Source organism: Sceloporus undulatus, chromosome 5 (assembly GCF_019175285.1).
Source record: "Sceloporus undulatus isolate JIND9_A2432 ecotype Alabama chromosome 5, SceUnd_v1.1, whole genome shotgun sequence".
NCBI lineage: Eukaryota > Metazoa > Chordata > Lepidosauria > Squamata > Phrynosomatidae > Sceloporus > Sceloporus undulatus.
In genome coordinates this window covers 122790244-122807057 of record NC_056526.1, presented here as the reverse complement: position 1 = coordinate 122807057, position 16814 = coordinate 122790244, and the positions used below count along the sequence as shown (strand labels likewise).

The window sequence follows — 16814 nt, the reverse complement described above, 5'->3', positions numbered from 1 at the left end:
TTAGCAATCAGCTTTAGTTGGTGCAAAATGCAACTGCTGATTAAATGGCTGAATCCACACTGCAGAAATAAACCAGGTTGACACAAGTTTTAACAGCCATGGCTCAATGCTGTGGGATTTTCAGTTTTGTGAGACATTTAGCTTTATGTCAAACTGGATTATTTCTGCAGTCTGGATGTAGTAGCTCTGCTTATTGCTTGCATGGGTTTGTGTTGATGCTATTCTAAGACTGAAAGAGCTGCATCTTTCAGCAGACAGTAAAACAGTAGACTAAAAGAGCCAGTGTAGCACATGCAGATAGATAGATAGACAGACAGCATTGTATTAGGACTAGGGTTCAAAGCCCCTCTCAGCCATGAAAACCCACTGGGAGAACTTGGGCAGGTCACATTCTCTCAACCTCAGAAAATGGTAAACCCCCTCTGAAGAAACTTGCCATGAAAACCCTGTAATACGTTTTAGAGTTGCCATAAGTTGGAAATGACTTGAAGGCACACAACACACACACACTGTAGTAAACTCATTTGATTTAATGTGGCACACGTTGCCTATTCCCAGGATACAAGTGCTAATATTTGGGGATTATTAAATCATGTGTTTGATCATATTGCCTTCATACAAGAAATTTAAATGCAAGAACAGCTCTGATATAGTGACATCAGCAATGCTCTGGAAAGGTGGCTGTGTGGGTAGAGGAAACCAACTGTATCTAATTAAATGGAACAGTAATGTAGGAACCCCGGGTTAATTAGCTATGTTGCATCAGTGCAACAAATGAACAAACAGTGCCACTTGCCCAGTCCTAATCACACAGTAGAAGTGAGAATCATATAGCTCTTCAGATATTCCTCACCACTGACTGGGGCTAAAGAGAATTGCAATCCAACAACACCAGGAGGGCAACTCTCATACAGAAATGTGAATAAAACTCATCTGTTTTCTCTGCAGCGTCACTCTCATTTGAGTGTCTTCAAGTTAAGAACTAGTAAGTACGGCTGAGCTGCATTACACAGTTTGATACAGAAAAATATAGAAACAAAAATGAAATCAAGGCTATGGCCCTCAGTCCCCTTTCTTGTTTGTTCCTGATACATTGGCAAGCAACAGTAATATTAATTGCCCTGTTTTTTTCTTAGTGCAGTAAGGCAAAGCGTTTACAGTTTTCACTGTATTCTATCTAGAATCATGGACAGAGAAATCTGAGCCTTTTTAAAAAGCACCACCACAGATCTTGTCTTCAATAAAAGTAAAAGGCAGACCCTTTAGTCTACTTTCATAGTATTTCCTGTTAAATCTGACAGCACAATCCAATGATGTACTGAGTCTGCATGAATCAACAATTCCCTGTTTCCTCTTGTAGACCCCCCCCCCAATAAACCTGCTTTGGGGGGGCTAAGAAATTTGCCTGGAGCAGGTTTTAGAGCCATGGAAGAGACTGAATACATCGGTATTGGACAACTGAAGTACCATGTTAGATCTTGGCTTCAATTTATTCTGTTTACCATCCTGAGTCCAAGTGTTAGAAGTAACTGAAAGAAGAAATGTTGCTGGTGTCTCTTGCAATTGCTTTACCCAACCACCTTCTTAGCACTTTGATCTAAAACTCATGCACACTATAGGACCAGAAATTATAGCTATATATTCAAACAATCTTTCTATAACTGTTATTGATAACGTTTTACAGTTTTCGTCATAAATATTCTAAACTGAAGAACATGAAAGTTATTCCAGTGTTTCAAAGGAAATCTCAGCTAGCATCTCTCTCTCTCAGTAATAAAAGTATGAACCCCAAAATTGCAGTACAATCTCTGGATGCCTTGCTGAAGAAACAGCTGGCAACTTTCTTTGGTGTAATGCTCAGATACAGCTAATAAGCTGCCACAGGATATGTATGCAACTCCTTTGTAAATCGTTTTACTTCAGTTCCAAAGAATTACAACAACAGTCATGTAAGGTGATTCTGAAGATCATAAGCTTGGATCTTGCAACAATCAATATATTAACATGCTTTGATACAATACTTTCCCCCTATTTACAATAACCTCAAAATTGCATAACTTCTAGGAACTACAGTTGATTAGGAAAGCATATGAACTTAGTATGTGATGTACTAGAAATATACAGAGCTAATAATATCAACATGAAAAATAAAACTAACTAGACTGGATTACATGTGAAAATGTACAGTTTAACACTTTAAAAAAAACCGATAATAGCATTTTAGGAAAGTCGCAAATAGATAGGATGAGGATCAGTTGCAGTTACAGTTACTCATTTGAAATCTCAAAACAACAATATATCCAGTGTCAAACGTTCTTCCCAGTATGCCTGCTAGCTTATCATGCTTGGCGATTATTAGTGAGACTGTGCAATACTGGAGAAGTAGTCCAAAATGTCTTGGATAGTGAATTCCATAGTAATTCCAGATTCAGGATAACAACGGGCTATTAAGCCTTCAAAGTGCTTGTATTGCCGTATGAACTCATCTTGCATAGAATGCCACACCACCTAACAAACAGAAAGAAGTAGAGTTTTAATAATAGAAATACCGTCAGCGGTTCCAATCCAAATCTCCAATCCTGTCTATTAACTGGCATCAGTATTGCAAATACCAATACAAGAGAATATGCATGTGGAACTTTATCCAACATTTAATTCCATGAGGCATTACCTGAGATACACGCCTAGTTCTTTGGAAACATCTGTTCAGACTACCTTATGTCAAATAGCAGAAGAGTCTAATCTGCACTGCAGAAATAATGTAGCTTGACACCATTTTAACTGCCATGGTTCAATGCTACAGAGTTCTGGGAATTGTAGTTTTGTGAGATATGTAACCTTCTCTGTCAGAGAACTGTGGTGCCACAACAAATTGCAAATCCCAGGATTCCACAGGATGGAACCATGGCAGCTAAAGTAGCATTAAACTGCATTATTTCTGCAGTGCAGATGCATCCAAGACCAGGTACATAACTAAATGTGTCTACATACATGTTCCCTTCTCCATTTAGAACACTAACATCAGAGACAATAATCTACCACATTTCTCCTTGATATGCTAGTTTTCTAGGAAAATAATATTTTTTATGATTATAACCATCAGTCACAGGAATCTGCACCAAGCATATAGCAATAGCAAGTACATTTCCATACCATTTATCATTGCTCTTAAGCATTCCCTAAGTGGTTTACAATGCCTAAGCTAATTGCCCCCCAAAAGCTTGGTACTAATTTTAGTGACCTCGGAAGGATGCCAGGCTGAGTCAACCCTGAGCCCCTGGCTGGTATTGAAACAACCCTGTGGTTTGTGTGTGAATGGCTGCAGTACAATCTAATGCTTCTGCTGCTTCCCTGTTCTTCTTTTTGCAGCAGGCAAAAACATTCTTGTGCCATCAGACCTTTTCAAACTGATGAGGGTTGGGCTTTTAAATGCTGTGAAAGAGCCAGTGTGGCAAAATGATTTGAGTATTGGGACTACAACTCTGGAGACCAGGGTTCAATTCCCGCTTAACCATGAAACTCACTGGGTGACCTTGGGCAAGTGACATGCTCTTAGCCTCAAAGGAAGGCAGTGGCAAACCCCCTCTGAAGAAACTTGCCAAGAAAACCCCATGACAGATTTGCCTTAGCGTCGCCATAAGTCGGAAATGACTTGAAGGCACACAATACACAAACACACAAATCAGATTTTAAGGTTTGTATAGTTTTTAATATACTCTAATTTTTAATGTGTAATGTTTAACTTTTTAAAACTGTTTAATTGTTTTTTAAACTTTGTCTCTACATCTTAATGCTTTCATATTGTTTTTAATATGTACTGTTTTAAATCTGTTGTTAGTTGCTTTGAGCTCCTATATCGGAAGAAAGGTGGGATTTAAATAAATAAATAAATAAATAAATTGTTTTATTTATATACCGCTATTCCAAAGATCATAGCGGTGAACAGCAAGTAAGCTAATTAGCAAGTAAGCTAATTTGCCCCAAACAGTCTGGGTACTCATTTTAGCGACCTCGGAAGGATGCAAGCCTGAGTTGAGCTTGGGCCCTTTTGCTGGTCTTGAACTCGCAACCTTGTGGTTTTGAGTGAATGGCTGCAGTACAGGCATTTAACCACTGCGCCACCAGGGCTCCTAATAACAACAACTCTACCTGTGAAGGTGGGGGGAATCAAGATCCCCTGAGTTTGATGCCACAGACTTGGCCTTCAAATACATTCTAGCACACGCTTAATCAGATATGCTCTGAATCTACTACCAACATCACTACAGTCTCTATTTAATTACCACCACTACTAAAAAACCAAACACACGCTATCTCAGCATGTCTATAGACTAAAACCCCAACAGGAAGACTAGATTGTGGCTTTGGCGTAGCTTCCGGACTCTTAGTAAGCATGCATCATTTAAACAGCTTACCTCCAAAGTGACCCGAAGCAGCTTTATTTTTTATTTTATTTTGGCCTGTATGTATGGGGCCTATGTTATTCCTGCCAGACACCCCCCAACTCTGCATTACACTCTAAAGAGAGAGACCAAGGATAGCTTAAAAAGAAGTATGCTATATTAACAAGGTTAATAAATATATGAATACCCTTGAAATCACACTCTGCATCTATTATATTACCTGAAGTAAGTTTTCTTCTTCACAAAGATGTTTATCCACCTTCTTGTAAAGGTTATCCAATCCCTTTTTCACTTCCTTGCCAGGATACTCCTTTATAACTTTTCTTAGCTCTTGCTTATTGAAGGCCAGTTGGTAGCTCACTTCCTCTTCTCTCACACCTTGTGCCACACGAGCTTCAACACCCTCAAAAAAATGCTGAAATGAGATAACCATAGTTTATTATTTAAATCCAAGGGGGAAAAAGGAGGATGTTCATCAGCCATATACATCTGGCAGCAAGCCTAGTTTATACCTTAAAACCTGTTAGAAAACGTTTAATATATATTTCACTGTAACACCGATCAGGTTATATTACTTGCAATTAGATCATGAACAATAAATCATAAGAAACACATAGCCACAAAAGTATACGTTCTCTGTCAGTACAACAAAGATAAACCCCACACCTCCACTGTATGATTAAGAACGAAAATTTGAATTAAATTTAACATCTTTAACAACCCACAGGTTTTCTGTTCCTGAACCCAATGAGCTGCTAAAGAAGCAAGCCATGTCCTAGAATGTCTTGTTCTGAGTCCTCTGTTTCCACCACAGATTTTTTTTCTTCCCTCAATTTCACTATGACCCTATTGAAGAACAGTACAACAAAAGCCACCAGATAATCCTCTTGTGGCAGTGGTCAGTGTGACACTTATTTTTGAAGGTCTGTTATTCATTTAATTGTCTTATCACTTGTAGAGTAGCATTTTACTCTTATCAATATTGTCTGGGTCTTTTGCCTTACTAATTAATGTGTGTGTGTTTTAATAGACAAATTTATAAGCATTGTAAAAATAAAAAATAAAGGTCACACTTTGGCACAAAACCATCATGTCATCTGGGTAGACCTCTATAAACCCCTTAAACTCCATTGCTGTGGCATGATTTTGTCATTATATACTGTACTTCCATGGACATGAGAAAATCAATTTACATGACATCATAATAAACATTATTTGGAAGGCTCAATAATCTCACTACAAAACAGAACTAGAAGAGGGGCAATCTCCAGATATTATTGACCTGTAGCTTCCACCAGCTTTACCCAGCTCACACAACATTAAGAAGAAATAAGAGTTGCAATACAACATCTCAAGAACCACACATGAAATGTTTACACAAATATCTAGTAGTGAGATGATATTTCCTCAGTGTTGTGGGTAAGAATACAACTAGAAGCCCATCTGATAATATGTGAAACTTCCTATTTTCAGCACAGAGTTGTAAACACCCAACCATGAATATGACAGAACCCTTTGAAAAACAATTCATATTCATGGAGTAATCTTTCTCTATTCTCCACCTCAATACTGTTTTCAAAACTTTCTGATATATATTAGAATTTCTCACCAACTATATATACAGCCAAGGCTCTAAATTACCATATTTAAGAAAAAAAAAAAAAAAAAGAATGGCCCATCCCTCTGCCTTAAGAGGAAAATCCAGAAAAAAACTATTATTTGTTTCATCCTAGAATTAAAAACAATAAATAAAACTTCTTACATTTAATTTTTCAAGTGGCTGTCCCAAGGAATAAATGACATATGACTGCAGATGATCCGTGTATTTCTGTTTAGCTTCTTTTTTCTCAGCATCCAGACATGAGATTTTCAACCGAGAGAGTGTTGCAAAGATGTGGTGAAAATTCTCCATCATGACCACATCCCGTGGTGTCTTTTGGCTTTCATTTGCTACTTTCTCCACTACAAAACAAACACATTCATAGCAAACACATGCTATAGACTAGGAATCTACACACACCAGTGTTTACATAAGCAGTTCCTAAAAACATGTATTTAGTTTTCAAGTCAGTCAGTGATAAGCATGAAATTTTTAATCTTAGTATGAAATAAAATAACTCACTCTACAAAATCTTTAGATGGCTATTGATAAAAGTACAAAAAAAGAATGTAACCTTTTAGTTATTTATTAAGCACCATAGAGTCTCATGCAGAGGTTAAATGCACATTTATTATTATTATTATTATTATTATTATTATTATTATTATTATGTTTTATTTATATAGCGCTGTAGATTTGTAATTGCTTGATTCAGCTAATTCACCTCCACTGTAAGTTTTTTCCTTAGTAACTGTCTTAATGAAATAATCTTTATCTACACGGGAGAGTAGTTGTCAACAGTTAAATTAATAAAGATAATTTACTCACTTACTGTGCTGAACTGAGACAATGTGATGTATCTTCATTTATTAATAATGCTACAATACAAATACACGGCTGGCAGATACAAGAATAAAATTACTTTAAGAGTTACCGATACTGTAATCTTACAGATGTCTACTCCGAATTCCTACCAATTAATGGGGCTTACTCTCAAAAAAAAAGGAGATAGGATTCCTTAAATAAGGTTATTGATTTATTTGACACAAGTGACCACTGACTTTATCATAAGATGGCTCTTACCATTAGTGAAGACTCCTCTAATAAGTTTCAAGTAGGCTTTATCTAGATCTCCTCTGCGTTCAGCATTTTTAAAAATAGATTCAGCTAGTGCTGCAAACTCTTCAAATTCAGCCACAAAGGGAAGAATTCCAACTTTGCTTTTCTTTGATATCTTTACATCTTCCATCTGTTTTATCTGGTTGCTCTAAAATGAAAAAGCAAAGAAGACAGATCTTCACGTTTGTTTTACATTTATAACAGGGTAGAAAAGATACTTATTCTAAACTGACCAAAAAACATAAAGAGGGAACAGGCAGATGCATTAAATTGGAAACCAACTAGAAAGCAACATGTTAGTTTTGTATACAAAGGAATTAAAGATATGTTTATAACAAAGAAAGAATTATCAGGCAGTGTTAGGCTGAAAATGAAGGTGAGAAGTTAATGTCTTCAAACTAAAGGCACCACTTCTGAATTGGTCTTTCATGATAACAATGTCAGGCATTCTGTACTACAGGCATTCCTGCTGGGGAACTTTAATTATAATATGCACTATTTACCTATAGCTCTCTAATCCCCACTGGAAGTTATACAGGCCTTCTTGAACTGACCCCTACATATTTTTAATGTAGTCTCTTTTGCTGGCTTTCTACAGTACTGAGAAATATTTATACTTCTGTCTCAAAGCATGTTCAGTACAAGAAAGCTGACTGCAATCAGAAGCTGGCATGTTGTTAATTTACAACTCTCTTTATCATCTACCACTGACTATCCTGGTTACAACTCATGGGAGCTTCAGTCCAACACTATCTGGACAGCTACACATTCCCTGCTTTTGTTCTAAGAGGTAATAGCAACTTTCCCTCACTGCCAAATAAACAGATCTATGGTTTAGCAGAGAGATGGAAGGTTTAACTGTAAAACACAGAGACCCTATGCTCAAATACAGAAAACTGATTTAAGGCTGATGCTTAGTGGGCCTGAAGAATTGTATTGTTTTAGCCCTTGGACCTTTATTTATCTGCTGTAATATTCAAACTGCATACATAAACATATTTTGGACCATGGATACAATGGTCTTAATCTGATCTAGTCCAACTACAGTAGATCTAGTGACTCAATGGAACTTACATATGTATTCACTTTTCGAGCTCCCCGCAGTTGATTGGGACTAATTGGATTCAGGCGAATGTTGTCAGGCATATCAAAGTAGGAATCTATCATTTATCAGGAGTGGATAATTGTTGGGGGTTAAGGAGATGTAAAGGCCCTGGGGGTTACATGTGAGCTGCATGTTGTATTCTCTCCACCATGATTTAAATGCTACAACACATAGGATAAGGTGGGGACTGGATGACATGCTCTTCCTGCCTCCTTGGTGGGACTGGGCTGCTTGGGGGACCTGTGAGTGTTTGTTCCTCCCTTGCTTCAACACCTGCCTCAGGGAGGATGTAGGCAAGCCTGCCTTTTGTTCCTTTGTGGGACTGGGCTTCCTGCCTCCTTAAATATGAAGTTTTATCCAGTTTGTCAATTATGTACAAAAATGAATTATTCAAGCTGTTAAAAACTTACTATGCACTTGTCAAAGTTCCTTTTGACAGTCACCAAAACATTTCCAAGTGTTGTGCTGAGGAAGGATGTTGGATCTACATTTTGTGCTGTCCACACGTGGTGACTCATTTTCACTAGCATATAAAGGGAATTAAAGCTATCAATCTTGTCTCCCAGAGCAATAAGGTTATTTAGCTCTGGCTCAACACACCGAAATATTTTTATCATCATCTGTCGGATCATATGATTCCTGTAAAATATGGAGTGAAGATACATTAAGTGTTAATCGGAAGCAGTTCTGTAGTGTAATCATCATTATTTTAGATGTCTACAGTTACATTTCAAAACGGTATAACTTATATTTCTACAAGTTAGGAAACTGCCTTACACAGGATGAGTATCCTTCATCTGAAATGCTTGAGAACAGAAGTGTTTTGGATTTTTTTGGATTTTGGAATATCTACATATACATAATAAGATATCATGGAGATAGGACCCAAGTTTAAACACAAAATTCATTTATGTTTATATACACCTTATATATGTAACTTGAAGGTAATTTTAAACACAATATTTTTAATAATTTTGTGCATGAAACAAAGTTTGTGTACACTGAACCATTAGCAAGCAAAGGTGTCACTATCTCAGCAATCCATGTGGAGAAGTTTGGATTTTGGAGTATTTCAGATTTCTGGATAAGGGATACTCAACTTGTGCCAGGTCAGACTAATTGTTGATCTATCCCAGCGCTGTCTTCTCACTGCCTCATTGGGATCTTATGCAAAATTCTTTTGCATCATTTAATACCTAGTACTTTTAACCATGAATATCAGGAACTAAATCTGGGAACTTGTGGACACACCCATGGTTCTCTTTCCAGTGCCTCCCCTCAAAGAAATATCAAATTATTTATAATTTGAGTTAATTCCCATATTGAAAAACAGTTTTTATCAGTTCCATTCTTGGAATGCCACTATGAAGGCGGCCAGTTTTCCTTCAGTATCACATGAATTAGCCAACTCTGATCAGGGATTTTAAACTGATTCCAGTGACATAACCACCCCAGCTGTCTAGTTTGCAGAATTTACCACATACTTTACCATACCTTGGTCTCAAATAAATTTGGTATGTATTGTTCAGAAGTCTTGTTTAAGAAAACCTCTAATGTAAAATTCTGCATTTCTTCTTATGTGGGTAGAATAATATATATGCAATATTTCATAGGTAAAGAGACAATGAACAGGTTTATTGTTCTGGCTTCAGGAAATACTTCTTCCCCTATGAGAAGCAGCATCCACTTTTAAGGTTGTCAGTTTATTCAAACTACATCCAGTTTTGGATGATCAGAAGCTAACAGCATTAAACAACAGAAACATACTCAGAAGATATTGACTGTGGGCCACTGGCACTGTGCACTCTCGATAAAGTTCCTCCATCAATCTCCTCAGCATCACTCTGGAAAAAAAAGTGATGGTTTACATGGAAGTCACTCCAGAGTTACATACATTCAATTTTTGAGTCTATGTTAGATACTAAGAGACATACCACTGGTGTTCCAGGAATGCTAAGGTGTTGTTGAAGTTTGAAGAATTTACTTATGAAGTCTTGTTCTGCCAAACACAGTGGCTCTAGTTGACTTAGGACTTGTTCAAAAATCTACAAAGTTCAAAATATATGTTTAACACAGAGAACTGCAAATGTCATTAAATCCAACTGAGCAGCTATCTATTTATTGACCATGATAAAAAGATGATACTGGAATGAGGAAGGGAGAGAGGCATGTGCGTCTCCTTTGATGTTCGTTCAACAACATATCTCAAACACCTGGAAAGGTGAACTGACACAGAAAGTGAAACATCTTATGCTTAACCACTGGCATTTCAGACCCCATCAAAGGAGTTCACACGGTTCCTGCAGAGCTTCAGCTGAAGTGTTTCGATAAAGTGTAGTTCAGTCACCCAAGGACAAAGATTTCATACAACTAACAGCAATACTAATGGCTAGAGTCCAGATATCATTTCTGCTACGTGTAGTGTAGCACAGTGAATTTGTTTCTAAAACTAGTAAAAATCAGGACTGTATCTGCTTCTACAGTAACAAATCGTTACAGCTACATGTCTGAAGCTATATAGAAGGGGTTGCACCACCCTTTCTTTTGAGACATATGTGCTCATTCTTGTCCTATATTATCTGAATACTATAAAAATCCGTAACTATAAAAAGCGGCAATATCTTTAACAACATTCTTAATTATGTTCAATCAAAATAACTAACAATATTCTACATAGCGTTTTGAATTTTGTATGTGTAAATAAGGAATATCTGCTGGCCCAACTCCTCACCCCACCATAACTTAACAGACAGCAGTTGGATTGGCTGAAGGAGATCTGTTTAGCTGCCAATTGGAGCACAAGGAGGATTATGTTTCCAGCCTCCTCCCACCAGTGGGCAAGGATGCAAAAAGGTGCTTCTGACTGTCGCAGCTTTGCTTCCTAGTGGAAGGGAGTGGAAATGTCATCCTCCTTGCTCCCTAATCAGTGTCTGAATCCTTTCTTCAGTCTGGCTGCTGGCTGTTAAGGCAGATTTGGGGTGGGCATTTACACAGCTTTACAGTAAGACTATGTACTCTTACTGAATACAGAGCAGTTATGGATTTTGAACTCTAGGTTGTGAATCCATAACTGCAATACTGAATGCCTGCAAGCTGTATCTGATACATTGGATACAAAAGCCATTTTTCTTCTTAATAAAACCAGTACCTCTCCAATGTAATGTACAATATTTCTTTCTCGTGCTGCAAAGGTAGTAGTTGTACATTCACACTGAAGTATATTTTTGTATGTATTTTGAATTGTATTGTGCATGTTTCATGTTAATTTTATACTGTTTTAACTGCATTATTTTAATTGTTTTAAATTTTTGTTGTGAAGTTTTTAAAGTGTTTGTGAGCCACCTTGGGACCCCTTCTGGGAGAAATGAGGCATAAAAATGAAAAGAAATGAAATAAATCAATAAAAATAAAAGTACAGTACCTCCCACCTGCACTGTCCCAGTTTCTGGAAGAAGCAATAGCGATAAGAGTGTGTGTGTGTGCTGTCTATGCTTCTTCCAAGTGACTTGGAATTTCAAATACTATCTTTTTGTTGTGGGAAGGAGAAAAACCAGCAGAGGATCTCCCATGTCACATATAAAACAAAAGAGATGGACACCATGACACTTGTGAAAGTTATATTTCTATTTTGCTTCTGAAATTATGGCATGCAGCACATGCCCATCTTACCTTATCAAACTTAGTTCTATCAGCCACATCAAGGTCTGATGCAGACATGTTCCCCATATCCAGCAAAGAAGATGACTGAGACCTGCGATTTCCTGAACTCTGAACTGTGAGCTTGTTTAAGCTGGAAGTTGAACCTGTCAGTTTCCCAGAGCTTCCATGAAGGCCTATGATAATAATTAAAACTGGGTAAAGAAGCCATACTACATGAACAACATAGCACTTTGCAATACAGTAAGTACTGTACATTAAAGAGCTTTTCTGCACCTCTGTCTACCGACCGTCAGTACTTTACCTACATAATAGGCAGAATGATTTTGCACTCACACATTTTTTCACTTAGGTGAAACCACATGGAAGAAACTGTTCAGAAACAACACTTAATGACAGACACTTGGGATCAGCAAATACAAGAACTAGTGTAGGGCCAATAACATTCCAGAAAAGAGTACAGATAACGGGAAGACAGAAAGGCATTTCATTAAGGGGCATCTTCTAGAAGCAAAGCAGAACAAAAAGCATGGAATTACTATTTCCTTCAAAAGAAAATAGTACCACACACCTGCTAGAAAAATAAGGAAAGCCCCCTCCCCATGTTCTCAAGACCTCTTTCAGTAGTAGCATGACAGTTGCAAACTACCCTTAACAGACAATTTGTCAAGGAGATCTTATTTACTACAAAAGATTTTGAGAAGTCCGTCTCTGACTATGTACAGTAATTATATATTCATGAACCCTTCAGTTCAGTTACAAAGAAATGGAAAAAAACATACATGCTATGCAACTGTATTGCTTTACTATGGCAAGTTTTATATTTTTCTGTGATAATTTAAAAGCAAAAGATGGGACTTTCTAACCCCCTGTTGTGTGTTTTAGCTCTTGAATTTGTATCCACACACATATATGCCACCACTGTGGGGTAGGGAATTCACTGACACTTTGTAGTTGTGTATGGATGAAAACTAAATCATAGCTTAGCTTTGTGAGACTAAACCTACGCATAGCTTAGATTCTAATGCTCCCTCTCATTCCTCCGGTGGGGCTCCATTTATATTAATCAGAGCTAAATTTGTTATCCAATCTCTAAACTAGGATTAATCTTAAATACTGTTAAATGTAACAATCCAAGTTTACAAACTGCTTTAAATTTAGCTTGGCTTAGCTAACCATATCTTATATGATCTACAGCTTGGCTGGGTTCACACAGCAGAGCAAGTGGCAATAAAACTAAAATGGAAGTGAATGTTTCCCAACTCCTCCTTGTAGCCACACTGGTAGATTGTACAAACACAAGGGTCAACCTTGAAAGCTAAACTATGTTTTAGCACTACCTATGAGCCTGGCCAGTGTTTAATGCAGGAGGTGGGAATCAAAAATGGCTCTTTATGTGATAAGAAATGCTTTTTGTTTGTGCTACAGAATGGTTGAATTCAAGTTAATTAAAATATATAAACTGGTCCAAGCAACCACCTGCAGCATAATAGTATCTTAAATACTTACGGTAATCTACAACAGCTTCATGAAGTCACTGTAGCCTCCAGCCACACAGTGTTGCCACAATTCTGCAACCAAGCAGCAGCACAATAATGTTCTATGCACGAACAATGTACGATGGAGGTTACAGGTGATTTAACACCCATGCAGATGGTGGTGTCATGGGTTCTATTTAAGTAGCCATCATGCCACCAAGCCCAGGACTGTGGAAACTGGCCACCTCAATTCAAACTGTTTGAAACAGTTCTTTTACTGTGCGATGAAAGTACACTCAGCATTTCAGATTATTGGAGGACTATATTTTTGAAATAGGTTAGGCTACTGCAGTGGAAACTTTTGGCAATTATTAGAAAACCACTGGGTATAAATGACTATGCAGTCTGAATTTAAGTTAAGAAAGGCCCTAGGGGTAAGGGTGGAGAACCAGTTTCAACCCAAGGGCCAAATTCAACCTCACAAAAACTCTTGGGAGTAGTATTCCACTCATGGGTAGGGCCAAAAGCCAGGACCCCAAGATACCATCATATTTTAGCTTAAGGCTCTTACTGCTAGAAATTAAGTCACAGGTGTGACATTCAGTCTTTCAGAATGGAGGAAAGAACTTTACAAAATGTAGGAAGCCACCAAACATGGCATCATGGGTAAGGGGATTTGGGGATCTAGGAAATTTTAAAAGGGCAGTCTGACACTCCAGGAGAACCAGATTAAGCCCCTCCAATAGGTTTCTCATTCCTGCCTAAAGTAGAAAATTATAACTAGGGGTGGAACACTTAGACTACAAAGGCACTTCTACAATAGCAAGGATTGTGTGGTATGGAAGAATCCCACACCAGTAAGATTCCTTCAGTTTCCTTTTTGCAGTCTCCATAATGGATTTGTGATCACTCTTTGCTGTGGTGCTGCACAGCAAGGAATCTGCATGGATTAAATCACAGTTTCAGTGTGACCTTTAGAAATTTAAGCTGTAAAAAGCTTGCCTCTAAAAATATCCTGCGTACACATAGCCTATGTTTAAAAACACAATTCTGTTGAATTTGGCATATATAGTTCAAGATCCCACTGGATATCTCCTGCAGGACTCAACTATTATATTTTGCTAACCTCCTAGATAAAAATGTAGCTTTCCTGTAGCAGACACAATTTTTTGCAAATACACTACATCCGACAATTATGGAGTTAACAGGTTTTGCCATGACAAGTACTTTTTATGAAGACACGAATGCATTGGCAATAACCACTTTAAAGCGCTAGTCATACTCACTCTCTGTTTCCTGTTTGACAGCACTTTCTTTTCGTGGTAGTGTAGCTGGGATGGATTAAGTTGCAAGCATCAAAGACAAAGACAAGTTAAAAATGCATTTTGCACAAACCATGCACGAGATGCAAGTTAAGCACTAGCTGGAAAGAAACATGCAGAGAACTATGAGAAGCAAGTAACTACGAGTTGCAAACAAACACAGCTGGGGAGGTACCAGTCTAGGATATTTCCTATACAGAAAATATGTTATGTACAAGCTGCCAATGATTTCCTAATTTTTATTTAAATGAGGAAGAACAAACCAACAACAGTGAGCTCTGACTATACGAAGGGCTCTGTGATGCCAGCTGTGTTTCTAGGTGCACCAGATGTAACACAAGATGTGACACAGAAGTGATCTTGTTCAAGGTACTTAGCTGCCCAAAGAGATGACTGAATGTTTACTACAGAAATGTGCTCCAAGATCCTTTATTATCCCAAGGTTATTCAGGGACAGATTTTGGATTCATTACCATTTTATTAACAATGGCTGCTCATAGCCAGAATTTTCACAGCCTTCTTATACTCTTATACAACATGGATGAGGAATGGGTAGCCCTCCAGATGTTGATAAGAGTGCAACTCTCATCATGCCTGGGCAGCATAGCTGACAGTGAAAGCTAATGAAAGCTGATGTTCAAAAACATCAGGAGGGCTACATATTGCTCATTTTTGATGTAAAACACCCATTTTCTTGAACACCTTTGTAGTGTGAAGACCAAGTACCAAATGAAGCGACTGTTTTAACACTTTGTTGGGCCACAGTAGGAGGGCCTGCTTTTTAATGTAAACATTTATTTAAATGCCTATCTCCAGTTTCAGCTCATTACTGAGAACTTAGATGTGTTTCAGTGCCATAAATATATTTCCATATAGTATACAGAATTACAAGAAATATCTCCAGTCCTGAAATACAGTCAAAAGTGTACATATTTTTATTCCAATTCAAGTATACAGAACAACAAACACTTTAAAAGAATTAATCCCTACTCTTCCATCACGGTGGCACTGGGGGGCTGGCAGCATTTGTGCAGGCAAACTGTTCTTTGCTTTAACTTCCAAGTAGCTACCAATATATTTTTCTCTTTTGAGCACTGTTGTTTTTTAATCTTTGCACTTCAAAAAATGTAGACTTCAGCTCTTAGAAATCTTCTTCATTGGCCATACTGACTAGGGTTCCAAAAAGTTTAAGTCCAAAACATTTGGAGGCCCAAAGGTTTAGGGCACAGCTCTACACAAATACAAATCTGGCACAGTTCTGTCTCTGTTAAAAGGGACAAACTGTCAGACAAAACATACAAAATCACAGAACATTTCACCCATTACTGAACAAGATTCCAATATTGCACTAACAATAGAAGGATAGGTTATATATGTAGATGATTTAATATACAATGTCTACAGAGAATATAGACATGCTATGCAATCCTATGCAGAAAAGAAGATTGCTCTTTATTCCGTGAGTCTCGCTCCTAAATTAATGTACACTGGATTGCATCCTGAGTTTATCTTGGTTAAAATGTAAGATGTGATTGTGCAGCACTGCTTGGAAGTAAGGGAGTAAATGGGCACTCTGAAAAGGATTGAATTGCTTAAGCATATTTAGTATAATGGGAGATTGCTTTGAAAATAACCAGGGACCTGTTTTATTGCCACAGCTCATGGTGCCCAACACTTCTCATTCGGGGCCTTTTGAAGCTGGTACAGATATAACTCCTCCCTTCTTATCTTTCATCTTCTCTGCCATTTTCCTTTCTATTTATTTTGTCTAAGGAAACTTGGCATCTAAAAATATTTTGCCATTGCTTTGTTGATTGCTGTAGTGGCATGGCATTGTGGTTTGGGGAGGAGGTGCACTTGTAACTGAGAAGATGTTTTGCTATTTTCATACTTGCTCTTTTTTTGCTGCTTGAAAATCAGGACATGGTGCCTGATTTTATGGATGGAGTGTCAATAAAGGATGGAGGATACGTGTGTGCGCGCAGGTGGATGTTTGTAAGCCTATACAGATGGAAGGAGTGTGACTCAATAGGCAGATGTGTATGGATAAGTGAGAATGTGTGGGATGAGTGAGAACGTGTGGGGTGACTCTTGCTCCACTCACTGCTAGTTTTATCCCTAAACAAACAA

At 37.7% G+C, this 16814-nt stretch overlaps 1 protein-coding gene across 7 annotated transcripts in view; it reads right to left on the bottom strand.

Moving 5' to 3' along the window:
- Positions 1-515: 515 nt before the first annotated feature.
- The window catches only part of EXOC1 (exocyst complex component 1), a 37868-nt gene continuing 21569 nt past the window's right edge, over positions 516-16814 (bottom strand). For 5 of the 7 annotated variants that reach the window (XM_042468300.1, XM_042468303.1, XM_042468304.1 and 2 more), the window contains 9 exons: positions 14649-14693; positions 11897-12060; positions 10162-10272; positions 9995-10071; positions 8638-8866; positions 7087-7270; positions 6166-6365; positions 4624-4818; positions 516-2508 (listed from right to left, as the gene is read on the bottom strand). In XM_042468300.1, coding sequence (XP_042324234.1) covers positions 2356-2508; positions 4624-4818; positions 6166-6365; positions 7087-7270; positions 8638-8866; positions 9995-10071; positions 10162-10272; positions 11897-12060; positions 14649-14693 — 1358 coding nt within the window. In that variant the 3' untranslated portion in view covers positions 516-2355. The remainder of the gene's footprint in view (positions 2509-4623; positions 4819-6165; positions 6366-7086; positions 7271-8637; positions 8867-9994; positions 10072-10161; positions 10273-11896; positions 12061-14648; positions 14694-16814) is intronic. The other 2 variants (XM_042468301.1, XM_042468307.1) reach the window with 1 other exon arrangement.